Here is a 13,016-nt window from a genome sequence, read left to right as displayed (position 1 = left end):
CTTGAGGCAATCATTGTTACAGATTTGATTCTTTCACTAAATCTATGTTTCATATAGGGTAAGGGGCAGTAACGTGCAAGGTTACTCACAGGTAGAAGTTTTCATTTTAAAATGAGAGATTGACTTGTATTCCTTAAAGAGGGGCAGAAAACTGGAGTTGATGGGTTAGAAGGTACATTTTTGAAATAAAGTCTTTGCTGACACCACTGATACACTGATAATTTCTGACTGCGCATGCTCACCTCATTTCTTCATTCTATGCATATGCAATAAAAAAGCCAATTTTAAAACACATTAAAATACTTTGCTTGACACTTTTTACAAGCACCAATCTAAACTCTGATTTAAATCTTTTCATTTTGTGTGTTTGCCAGCTTTTACTCAATACTTAAAAGATTTGTTCAGCATTTTATGCATTGAATACAAGTGCTCGAGTGTGGTGTTGCTGCAAATGTGTTGCTGGTCAAAGCACAGCAGGTTAGGCAGCATCTCAGGAATAGAGAATTCGACGTTTCGAGCATAAGCCCTTCATCAGGAATAAGAGAGAGAGCCAAGCAGGCTGAGATAAAAGGTAGGGAGGAGGGACTAGGGGGAGGGGCGATGGAGGTGGGATAGGTGGAAGGAGGTCAAGGTGAGGGTGATAGGCCGGAGTGGGGTGGGGGCGGAGAGGTCAGGAAGAGGATTGCAGGTTAGGAGGGCGGTGCTGAGTTGAGGGAACCGACTGAGACAAGGTGGGGGGAGGGGAAATGAGGAAGCTGGAGAAATCTGAATTCATACCTTGTGGTTGGAGGGTTCCCAGGCGGAAGATGAGGCGCTCCTCCTCCAGCCGTCGTGTAGTTGTGTTCTGCCGGTGGAGGAGTCCAAGGACCTGCATGTCCTCGGTGGAGTGGGAGGGGGAGTTAAAGTGTTGAGCCACGGGGTGATTGGGTTGGTTGGTTCGGGCGGCCCAGAGGTGTTCTCTGAAGCGTTCCGCAAGTAAGCGGCCTGTCTCACCAATATAGAGGAGGCCACATCGGGTGCAGCGGATGCAATAGATGATGTGTGTGGAGGTACAGGTGAACTTGTGGCGGATATGGAAGGATCCCTTGGGGCCTTGGAGGGAAGTGAGTGTGGAGGTGTGGGCGCAAGTTTTACATTTCCTGCGGTTGCAGGGGAAGGTGCCGGGGGTGGAGGTTGGGTTGGTGGGGGGTGTGGTTCCCTCAACTCAGCACCGCCCTCCTAACCTGCAATCCTCTTCCTGACCTCTCCGCCCCCACCCCACTCCGGCCTATCACCCTCACCTTGACCTCCTTCCACCTATCCCACCTCCATCGCCCCTCCCCCTAGTCCCTCCTCCCTACCTTTTATCTCAGCCTGCTTGGCTCTCTCTCTTATTCCTGATGAAGGGCTTATGCTCGAAACGTCGAATTCTCTATTCCTGAGATGCTGCCTAACCTGCTGTGCTTTGACCAGCAACACATTTGCAGCTGTGATCTCCAGCATCTGCAGACCTCATTTTTTACTCGAGTGTGGTGTTGCTTTCTGGAGCATAGCACTCACGCTGTTCTAATGCTGCAATTTTGGTTACATTAGGTAACAATTTTCACTGGGGAAAATGTTAATGAAGTGCATACATCAGATACCCTGTCTCTTGCTGTGTTTCAAGGAGGGGACGAACTACCTTAACACCCTGAGTGGATCTGATCTTTTGGTGACAGCCCCTTTGATCATCATCCTCCTCTCTCTGCCAGCTGTTTGCCTTGCTATATGTGACCTCTGTTCATTCTCCAAGTTGAGACGAATGCCAATTACTATACCTTCTGAGTGCAACTAGTTGATGGAAAAGTCTTGAAATTAGCATAATCAATATCTGAAACAGCAGAGCTTTAGCAATTTTAAAGCAGTTTAGAACGTACAAGTATTTAGCGCTACCATAGCAATAAGTATCAAAAATCAGTAACTAATTTGAAAGTCATTGATGATCTTTTTAAATAGCACCAGTGGTAGTTCCATCCTGAAGAGTGTCTGATTAACAGACACTGTCAGCTAAAGCATTCAAAATAGCATTCCGAGTAGCAGTGTTGCATCAAAGCCATCACACCAACTGGAATCATGATCTGCCTGCATAGGAGGCTTACTTTGGGTACTCACTACACAACAACAGGACCTGTGGAACATCCCCAACCAGAAATGTTCACACATACATCAGATGCCTGAAGTGAGTATTACAGACCTGAATTTTGTAACAGCACCCTGAGGAAAGTCTAATGGCTGGACTGGAATTATAAATTTTAAAGTGATATAAAAGCATATTGTTGTAAACAAATATCTTCTGAACATATGCAGAATTTGAACCAAATTTCCTTGCAAGTTTTCGTCAAATCACACACCACCTTAACTTGAAAAGCTGTCACTGTTTCTCCATCACTGTTAGGTGAAAGCCATGGAAATCCCCCTTTAACAGCATTGTGGGGAATCACATACTCTACAATCGCTCGCTAATGAGAATGATTGTCCACCTGGAAAATTCTGTGTCATTAGTCATAGGTTCTGTGGATACTTGACTGACTGATGAGCTGAATCCCAAGACCTACACCACATAGACTGCAACAGTTCAAGATGAAGGCTCATCACCACTTTCTCGAACAATTAGTTATGAGCAGTTAATGTTAGCCTTGTCAGCAACATCTACATTCCAGGAAGATTTTTTTAAAAATGCACACCGTTAATGAATTTCTAATGTTTTCAAAAATCTAGTTATAATGTATAACCAATTTAATTGAATATTACCTTCACAAATCGTACTGCAGAATAATAAATCCAGGTGATACAATTTGAATCTCCAATACCAGGTCCTGATCTTTCTGGAACATTCCATCTGTAGACCTTGACTTCACCTAGAATAATACAGGATACTCTAATTTGAAATGATTTGGAGGTGCCGGTATTGGTCTTGGGCATACCAAGTTAAAAATCACACAACACCAGGTTATAATCCAACTGGTTTATTGGAAGTGCTAGCTTTCGGAGCACAGCACACAACCACCTCATGAAGGAGCAGCACTCTGAAAGCTAGTGCTTCCTCCTTTGAAATGAGAAGTATAAAAATGTTTTTAAAATTACACAGAAAATAAAATACTTTGTCATAAATTTCCTGGATAGGTTGTACCTAAAAGATAGCTCATCCAGCAGTGAGTAACAAGCCTCCCTAATATTACCAGTAAAAACTGTGAGGCTAAGGTATTAGAAAGAAATCAGAATATTTTTATGCAAAATGTAGTAAGACTGTTGCATAATGTAGCAGGAAAAGACACTGAAGCAACAATGCAAGTTAGTTAAAAAGACAGTTGGATCATTCTCCATAGAGACACTTGCAGTTTTATCTACTAGAAAGGGGCCAGGTTTCCTCTCAATCTGCAGACCGTGGGCTACGAACAGCCGGACAGTATTTCATACAGCCCACTACCTGTTTGGCCAGTGGATCAATTTACAGATCATTTACAGGATTCCAAAAATTAACAATTACATAACCTTACACAAGAAGGATCATAGAAAAGGAAAAGAAAAATCTAAAGAGAAAGTATTGTTTTTTTCAAATTCTGATGTTTTGTTTGAAGCCAGAGTTTCAAATACGGTCAAGTTTGGATGCAAGATGTCACAAATTGATGTTCCTCCAATATGGCCCTTTTTCCCCACGTGTGCTCCTGCAGGTTTGTGGATAAGCCTATCAGCAGCAAACTTGGGACAGAACAGATCTGTGATTGGAAGGGCTGGGAGAAGCCCAAGGTCTGGGATCTGGGGATTGAAGGCTTTCAAACAGCCTCTGGGGGAGGAGGGGAAGGAGATGAGAGTCACAGCTTGGGGAGAATGCAATCAGAGTTGATGGCAGAAGGAAGCTGTGACTTGGGCAATCACTGTACAAGGGAATGATAGGCTGCTAAGTCACTCCTGCTAATTGTACTTTTACATAGAACACAGGACTATCAGAACAGAAATAGGCCATTCAGCCCCTCAAACCTATTCTACTACTTAATGAGACCATGGCTGTTCGGTGGTCTAACATCACATGCCTGCCTTTTAGTTCATATATGTTATGTATCTCAGATTTAAAATTAACAACTGATCTGTCACCAACTGTTATTTGTAAAAGATACATCCACCATTCTTTGTGTGATGAAGTGCTTCCCAACATATCTCGTATGGTTTGGCCCTAAGTTATAGATTATTGTAGTTGTGGGTATGTTTGCCAATATGCAGCTGTTTCTTCCCCTTTTGAGGTGACATCTTCAGTGGATTATGCTCGAAATCTAGAATTGCCAACCAGTACAAATAGTTTATCTTTATACTCAGTCATATCCTGTTTGTTAAAGTTTAGAAGGTTAAGGGCTGATCTGATCAAAGTCTTCAAGATACTAACAGGATAAAACTTTGATCAGATCAGCCCTTAACTTTCTAAATTCTCACAAAAATAGGCCTAATTTGTATAATTGTCCCTCATTACTTAACTCCATTCTTTCATTCTTGTAAACCTGCACTGTACACCCTCCAAGACCATCCATCCTTTTTATAGTATAGTGCCCAGAGAAGACTAACAGGAGTGAGCCATTTGGTCCTTCGAGTCTACTCTATCATTCAATAGGATCATGGTTAATCGGACACTCCTCATGTCCACTTTCCTGCCCTTTTCTCATAACCCTCATTTCCCCGAGTGATCAAGAATCTATCTCAGCCTCAAATATACACAAGGACTCTGTTCCCCCAACTCTTTGTGGCAAGGAGTTTTAAAGACTCACAACCCTCTGAAAGAAGAAATCCCTCCTCATCTCAGTCTTAAATTGGCACTCTTTTATTCTGAGACTATGCACTTTGGTCAGAGATTCTCCCATGAGGGTAAACATTGTCTCTGCACTTATCCTGTCAAGCCCCATAAGATTCTTATATTTCAATGAGATCATCTCTCATTCTTCTAAATTCCAGTGAGTCGAGTTCCAGCCTTTGCTCATAAGACAATCCCTCTAAACCGGAGATCATCCTCATTAATATTTTCTGAACTGCCTCCAAATATTTTCTCACTAGCACCTGGTACAGTTGCAAAAAGACTTACATCCCTTGAAATAAGGGCCAACATTCCATGTGCCTTCCTGATTACATGCTGCACCTGTGTGCTAGCTTTCTTTGTATTCTCCTGCTCTTTGAATGCTGCCTGACCTGCTGCGCTTTTCCAGCATCACTTTTTCAGCTTCTTTGTATTGTGCATAAGGAATGCTAAGTCCCTATGCTTTACAGCCTTTTACGGTTTTTCTCTATTTAAATAATACTGTTCTGTTGTTCTTCCTTCCAAAATGAAAGATTTCTTATTTCCCCTCACGATACTCCATTTGTCAACTTTTTTTGCCCACTTAACCTATCAAAATCTCGCTGAAAATGGTTTGTATCCTCCTTGCAACCAGCTTTCCATTTGTATGTCAATCTCACTTCTGACTACAATACATTTGCTTCCTTCCTCAAAAATCATCAATATATTATTGGAAACAGTTGCAGTCCCAACACTGATCCCTGTGGGATCCTATTGGTCACAGGTCACCAACCCAGAAAAACAACCCTTTATCTCCACACACCTATTCTTTATTCATGCCAAAAAATTACTTCCAACACCATTAGCTCTTATCTTATGGCTTAACCTTTTGTGAGATACCTTGTTGAATGCCTCCTCAAAGTCCAAATACAATATATATACTGACTCCCCTCTATCCACACTTTTTTGAGAATATCTCAACTATTCTAACAAATTCATCAGACATTATTTCCCTTTCATGAAGCCATGCTGACTCTGCTTGATTAGATTATGATCTTCTAAATGATCTGCCTTTACCTCCTCCATAATTGATTCCAATACTTATGCAACAATGTTAGACTAATCAGCATTTTGTTGCCCATGTTTTGCTCCCCCTCCCTTTTTGAATAGGTTTGTCACACAGACAGTTTTCCAATCCTGGAGTAAAAGGATCATAGAATCATACAGCATGGACACAGACCCCAGGGTCTAACCAGTCCATGCGAAACATCATTCCAAACTAAACTCATGCCAATTGCCTACTCCTGGCCCTTATTCCTCCAAACTTTCCCTATTCAGGTATTTATCCAAATGTCTTTTAAACATTGTGCTTGTATCTACATCTACCACTTCCTCAGGAAGTTCATTTCACATGCAAATCACCTTCTGTGTTCAAAGTTTGCTTCTCATGTCTTTTTAAAATCTTTCTCCTCTCACCGTAAAAATGTGCCCCTTATCTTGAAATCCCCACATCCTATGGAAGATACAATACCTCTGATTATGTTATAAATTTCTATAAGGCTACATTTCAACCCTCTACATTCCAATGAAAAAAGTCCCAGCTTATCCAGCTTTCCTTCACAGCTGAAACCTTCCATACCCGGCAACATCCTGGTACATCTCTTCCAAACCTTTCCAAGTGAATAATATCCTTCATATAACTAGGTGACGTTACTGGGCATGGTCTTCCAGAGAAGGACTTATGCACAAAATGTTGACTCTCCTGCTCCTCAGATGCCGCCTGACCTGTTGTGCTTTTCCAGCATCACACTTTTTGACTCATTCCAGAACCAGCAATGTCCTGTACAGCCTCAAAATGACTTCCTAACTCCTATACTCAAAGATTTCAGCATTGAAGGCAAGTGTGCCAAATCCATTTTAACCACCATGAATGTGATACAAACTTCAAAGAATTATGTGCTTGCACCCCTAAATTAATCTGTTCTACAATACTACCCAAGGCCCTACCATGTACTGCATAATCCCTATACTTATTTGTTGTACCAAAATGCAATACCTCGCATTTATTCAGATTGAACACCATCTGTCATTTTTCAGCCCATTGACTATTTGATCAAAATCCCTTTGTAATCTTAGAAAACCTTCACTCTTCACTATGCCATCAATTTTGATGTTGTCTGCAAACTTACTAACCATGCCTCTATATTCTCATCCAAATAATTTATAAGTTACAAACAAAAAAGGACCCAGAACCGATCCATGTGGAGCACCACTGGTGACAGGCCTCCAATTTGAAAAGCAACCTTCTACCACCACTTTGTCTCTTGCCTTTAGTCCAATTATTTATCCAATTGGCAAGCTCACCCTGAATCCCTTGTGACCTAATTTTTCTATTAGGTCTACCGTGTGGAACCTTTACTAAAGTCCAGTTAAAGGACACATATTGCTCTGTCCTCATCAATCTGATGTTTCTCCAGAATCCATGGATTATTTGGAAAATTACAACTAGTGCACATGCAATCTTTGTAGCTACCTCATTTGGATCCTAGGATAAAGGTCATTAGGGCCAGAAGATTTATTTGCTTTCAGCTCCATTAGTTTGTCTAATACTACTTCTCTAATGATGGATATTGTACTTAATTCCTCCCCCAAATTCTTTAGTAAATGTTTGAAGTATCATCATAAAAAATGATGCAAAATATATGTTTAAGTCCTCTGCCATTTCTTTGATCCCCAATATCATCTCCCCAGATTAATCTTCTCAGAAGCCAATGTTCACTTTGACATCCCTCATTCATTATGTATGTTACACAGCTCTTAGCTGTGTTAGCTTTTATATTCCTCACTAGTTTGCCCACATATTTTATTTCTGTCTTTGTTATCATTTTTGACCACCTTTGCTAGATTCTATTTTTTTTCATTGTAGGATGTGGGTGTTGCTGCCTGCCCAGCAGTTATTGCCCATCCCTAGTTGCCCTTGAGAAGCTGCCTGATGTGGGGTGACCCACCTCCTGACTCCTAAAGCCTGTCCATCATCTATAAAACACAAGTCAAGAGTGTGATGGAATACTCCCCACTTGCCTGGTTGAGTGCTGCACCAACAACAGTCAAGAAACTTGACATCATCTAGGACAAAGCAGCCTGCTTGAATGACCCTATATCCACAAGTATCACTTCTTCCACCACTACCACTCAGTAGCAGCAGGGTATATTATGTCCAAGATGCACGACAGAAATTCATCAAAGATCCTCAGACAGCACCTCCCAAACCTATGACCACTTCCATTGGCAATAGGGAGTGACTTCAGGGATTTTAACCCAGCTGACTGTCTGTATGGAGTTTGCACCTTCTCCAGTGTCTGTGTGGGTTTCCTCCCAAAGTCCAAAAATGTGCAGGTTAGGTGAATTGGCCATGCTGAATTGCCCGTAGTGATAGGTTTTTAGATTAGATTACTCACAGTGTGGAAACAGGCCCTTCGGCCCAACAAGTCCACGCCGACCCGCCGAAGCTCAACCCACCCATAGCCCTACATTTACCCCTTACCTAGCACTACAGGCAATTTAGCATGGCCAATTCACCTGACCTGCACATCTTTGGACTGTGGGAGGAAACCGGAGCACCCGGAGGAAACCCATGCAGACACGGGGAGAACGTGCAAACTCCACACAGTCAGTTGCCTGAGGTGGGAATTGAACCCGGGTCTCTGGTGCTGTGAGGCAGCAGTGCTCACCGTGCCGCCCACCAAGGTGAAGGGGTAAATGTAGGGGAATAGGTCTGGGTGGGTTTCGCTTTGGCGGATCGGTGTGGACTTGTTGAGCCGAAGAGCCTGGTTCCACCCTATAAGTAATCTAATCAACAGTGAAAGAATGATGATTTATTTCCAAGTCAGGATGGTGAGTGGCTTGAAGGAGAATTCGGAGGTGGTCATTTTCCCATGTATCTGCTGCCCTGTCTTTCTAAATGGAAGGTTTGGGAGATGTTGTCTTAGGATCTTTGATGAATTTCTGTACTGCATCGTGGAGATAATATACCCTGCTGTTACAGAGTAGTAGTGGTGGAAGTTTCTTGACTGTTGTTGGTGCTGCACTCAACCAGACAAGTGGGGAATATTCCATCACACTCTCGACTTTGTGTCTTATAGATGATGGACAGGCTTTAGGAATCAGGAGGGGAGTTATTCACAGCAATATTCCTAGCTACTGACCTGTTCTTGTCGACATTGTTTTAATGTAGCAAGTCCAGTTGAATTTCTGTTCTGTGAAAACCACCAGATCATTGATAGTTGGTAATTCAATGGTGGTAACATCTCTGAATGTAAAGTGTTAGTGGTTATATTGTCTCTTATTGGTGACGGTCATAGCCTGGCATTTGTGGGGTATGAATGTTACATACAACTAATCAGCCCAATCCTAGATATCATCCAGAACTTGTTGCATATGGACATGGACTGCTTCAGTATCTGAGGAGTCATGAATGATGATGAACATTGCAAAAATCATCAATGAACATCCCAACTTCTGATCTTATGAAGGAAGAGAGCTCATTGGTGAAGCAGTGAGGATTGTTGGGCCGATGACACTACTCTGAGGAACTCCTCTAGAGACATTCTGGGCTTAGATTACTGATCTCCAACAACCATGACCGTCTTCCTCGGTGTCAGGTATGACTTCAACCACTGGAGAATTTGCCCCCAATACTGACAGATTCCAGTTTTGTTAAGGTTCCTTGATGCCACTCTCTGTCAAGGGCTGTCACTCTCACCTCATCTCTAGAATTCAGTTTTTTTGGTCCATGTTTGAACCAAAGCTGTAATGAGATCAGGAGCTGGGTAGCTCTGACAGACCGAAAGTGGGCATCACTGAGCAGGTGCTGATTGATAACACTATTGATGACAGTTTCCATCACTTTATTGATGATTGTGAGCAGACTGATAAGGCGCTAATTGGCTGGGTTGGATTTGTCCTGTCTTTTATTTACAGGACATATTTCGGCAATTTTCCACATTGTTGGATAAATGCTAGGGTTGTAACTCAACTGGAAGAGTTGACTATGGGAGTAGCAAGTGTTGGAGTACATGCCTTGCATAGTATTGCCTGAATGTTGCAAGGGCCTATAGCTTTTGCAGTATCCAGTGTCTCCAGCCATTTTTTGATATCACATGGAGTGAATCGAATTGGCTGAAGACTGGTATCTGTAATGCTGGAGACGGCCAAGATGGATCATCCCCTCAGCAATCCTGGCAGAAGGTTGTTGCAAAAGCTTCAGCCCTATGTTCTGCACACGAGTTGGGCTCTTGCATCATTGAGGATGGGACATTTTGAAACTTCCTCCTCCAGTGAGTTGTTTAATTGTTCCCTGTCATTCATGACTGGATGTGACAGAACTCAGAACTTAGATCTGATCCATTGATCACTGGATCACTTAGCTCTGCCTATCAGCTGCTGCTTATGCTGTTTGGCATGTTTGGTGGCTTAAAAATGAAAACTTATCTCAGCCTTTAGAGTCTGCTTACTCCAATTTTTAAAAAAATAAAAATCACTTTTTACCAAAATGTACTTGAGCCTCTCTGAAAAAGATTACTTACCCATCTTCATTTCAATATGAATTTATTGTTGAAGTAATAGTGCTGTTGGAAATTATTGGCAAGCCATGCCCCATGCATTATTTTCATAAAATTAAAGGGAACAGAGTAAGGGAGGCATAGGTAGAGGAGTAAGAGAGACCAAGGAGGACTTTAGAGAGGGGAGAAGAAGGTGTGAGAAAGAGATGAAAAGGGGTAATAGAGAAAGTGAGAAAATGATGGAGTGTGGGGGAGGCAATGGGGAGAGGTAGAGTAGGAAAGCAGGACATGAGAGGTTGAAACACCAAGTTGGAAATCAATTCACTTCTTACCCCCATTTTCACGTAAGTTCTTCCATATCTAACTCACTGGGTGCCCCATCTGAGGCAACCCATAGTCAGCATTAGTTAAACCTAACTCCTAGGTTTGGTCCCAACCTTTACTCCTGTTCCTGGTGATCATGAATTGGAGTGGATTCTTCTTCTCTTTTAAGCTCTTCTTTAACTAAAAATGCAATAAGACTTGGTGCTTGACAATTTTCCAATGGTCACTTCTATTAAATACTAATTTTAAATATCAGTTTATTGCCTTTGAATTTATTTCTATAAAGTCCATGGTTACCTTTCTAGCAATTTCTTTATTTCTGCAATCTGCCCTCGATGAGGAGAAAAATTTAAAGGTGCCTCTCATCACCCCCAAATGTGAATAAGGTGGACATTTCTGTGAGCATAATAGCCATTTCCTATTCCTAAAACATCTTTTATTCTTAAAATTATGGGTTTCAATATTTTTATAGATTATACATGGACAGACAAATTAAGTACAGAAGTAGACGTCATTGCCAGTCAAGCCTGCTGTGCCATTCAACAAGATCATTGCTGATTGGTCTGGAATCTTTGATAACCTTTTACCCCTTTCCTTATCAAGGATCTATCTACCTCTGCCTTCAAGATATTCGAAGACTGCTTCCAAAGTCTTTTGGGCAACAGAGTTCTAAAGACTCACAATCCTCTGTGAGACACATTTCTCCTTAGCTTTCACACAAATTGACAATTTTCTATCCAGACCAATATATTGTCTTGCTCACTACTACCTTCTCAAGAACAATCAAAGATGGCAAATGTTGACCTAGCCTATCAATCAACAGAAAGAAACAAACGCATTTTGAACCTTGCTGAAAAAGACACATTTCATCATGCATTCTTCAGGGCAACTTGCAAGAATACCAATTAAATGTGAAACTAAGATTCATACTGCATTAGACAGAGCTCGGATTGGTACACATTTTGCTGTGTAGAATGCCAGTTAGTGATTGACAGTTAACTGCCAGGCCTATTTAAATTGGAGTAATCTGCCATTCAAGTAACTTTTGAAATTATTATAGGCTCAGAACCATCACTTTCAATGTACAGTTACGATTTAAGCAGATACTTTGAGATATGTAATTTTGAAGCTAATGAATTTCAAAAATGAAGTTAGTGAATGAAGAAAATTGTACAATGTAACTCACCTGGCTTAGTAACGGGTACTTTGAGATGTTTGCCACTGTTTACCTCTTCTGCACCATGTGGATGGATAGAGTAAGGAAAGGAAGCTAAATTCTTAAATATAACCATGATACTGTCACCAACCTCTGCGCGAATAATTGGACCTAAGTGTGCAAGATCATACAAAATAGGTTTGGTTAGTTGCAACCAGACAAGGAAGATCTTCAAGCTAAAATCTAAATTCATTTCCTAATTAATCTTCCCATTGCTCCTACTTCAAATTTAAAACCTATTCGATTGGTGAGATATAGTTCTTAGTCACAAGAAAACTCAAAAGTTTTCAATTGAACATAATTTTAAATACTAATTCACCATTGGTGTCATTGCAGCACCTTAGCTTAATTCATTCTGCACACACTGAAAACAACCAATGCTGGAGGTCAGAGCACTGTTGAAGAGTCATCTAGACTTGAAAATTAGCTTGCTCGCTCTCCATGGATGCTGTCTGATCCAGTGTGATCTCCAGCATTAGTTGTTTTCAGTACAGCTTCCAGTGTTTGTGGTAATTTTCTCTTTCACTCTTCACATACCCTGTCAATGCAATTTAAAAAATGAAAAACAAATCAAACAGTCTTGCTGATGCTCATGGCACAGAATGCTTTCCCTTGGTGCCAATAATGGTATGTAGCTTAGCCATTGTCTTGCCATAAATCATCATTAATTTTGAAATGAATGTCCGATGATTTGCAGCAGGAGCCTTTGATGAATAGAGTTTGGCTGTGAACATTTTGTCTTTTAAGTAGTAAAGAGAATCAATGGGTGCTTTCTTTTTAAAAGGCAGAGGTTTAGAAGGTACTTGTGAAAATGAACCTTAGAGGCAAATCTTCTATTGTTTCTCGATATGTCAAACTGAGTATGAATAAGAATTTGTCAAAAACAAATTTGGTAGGAGCAGTATTATGGCCATAACTGCATTTTTCTAATAAGTTGTAGGTGGTGTTCAACACAAAGATGACAAGTTGACTTCAATTGAATATTACATGATATATCTGCCCTGGAGATATTAGATAAATACTTGCAATTTTGAATTCCTGTGAAAGGTTTTCTGGTATAATCTTCCACTGAACATAAATCATGGCTTTCATGGCCTGGGCCCAAAAAGCTGCATAATTATTCGATATATTTCAAATCATT

At 41.1% G+C, this 13,016-nt stretch overlaps 1 protein-coding gene across 1 annotated transcript in view; it reads right to left on the bottom strand.

Moving 5' to 3' along the window:
* Positions 1-13,016, bottom strand: part of LOC132816921 (ferroxidase HEPHL1-like) — a 139,121-nt gene that overhangs the window by 31,440 nt on the left and 94,665 nt on the right. Inside the window, exons 14-15 of the mRNA XM_060826946.1 lie at positions 11,846-11,986; positions 2,770-2,876 (exon numbers count right to left, since the gene is read on the bottom strand). Coding sequence (XP_060682929.1) covers positions 2,770-2,876; positions 11,846-11,986 — 248 coding nt within the window. The remainder of the gene's footprint in view (positions 1-2,769; positions 2,877-11,845; positions 11,987-13,016) is intronic.

The sequence above is a fragment of the Hemiscyllium ocellatum genome, chromosome 6, assembly GCF_020745735.1.
Source record: "Hemiscyllium ocellatum isolate sHemOce1 chromosome 6, sHemOce1.pat.X.cur, whole genome shotgun sequence".
NCBI classification, from domain to species: Eukaryota; Metazoa; Chordata; class Chondrichthyes; order Orectolobiformes; family Hemiscylliidae; genus Hemiscyllium; species Hemiscyllium ocellatum.
Note: the sequence above shows the minus strand (reverse complement) of the source record. Positions and strands in the feature narration are given on the sequence as shown.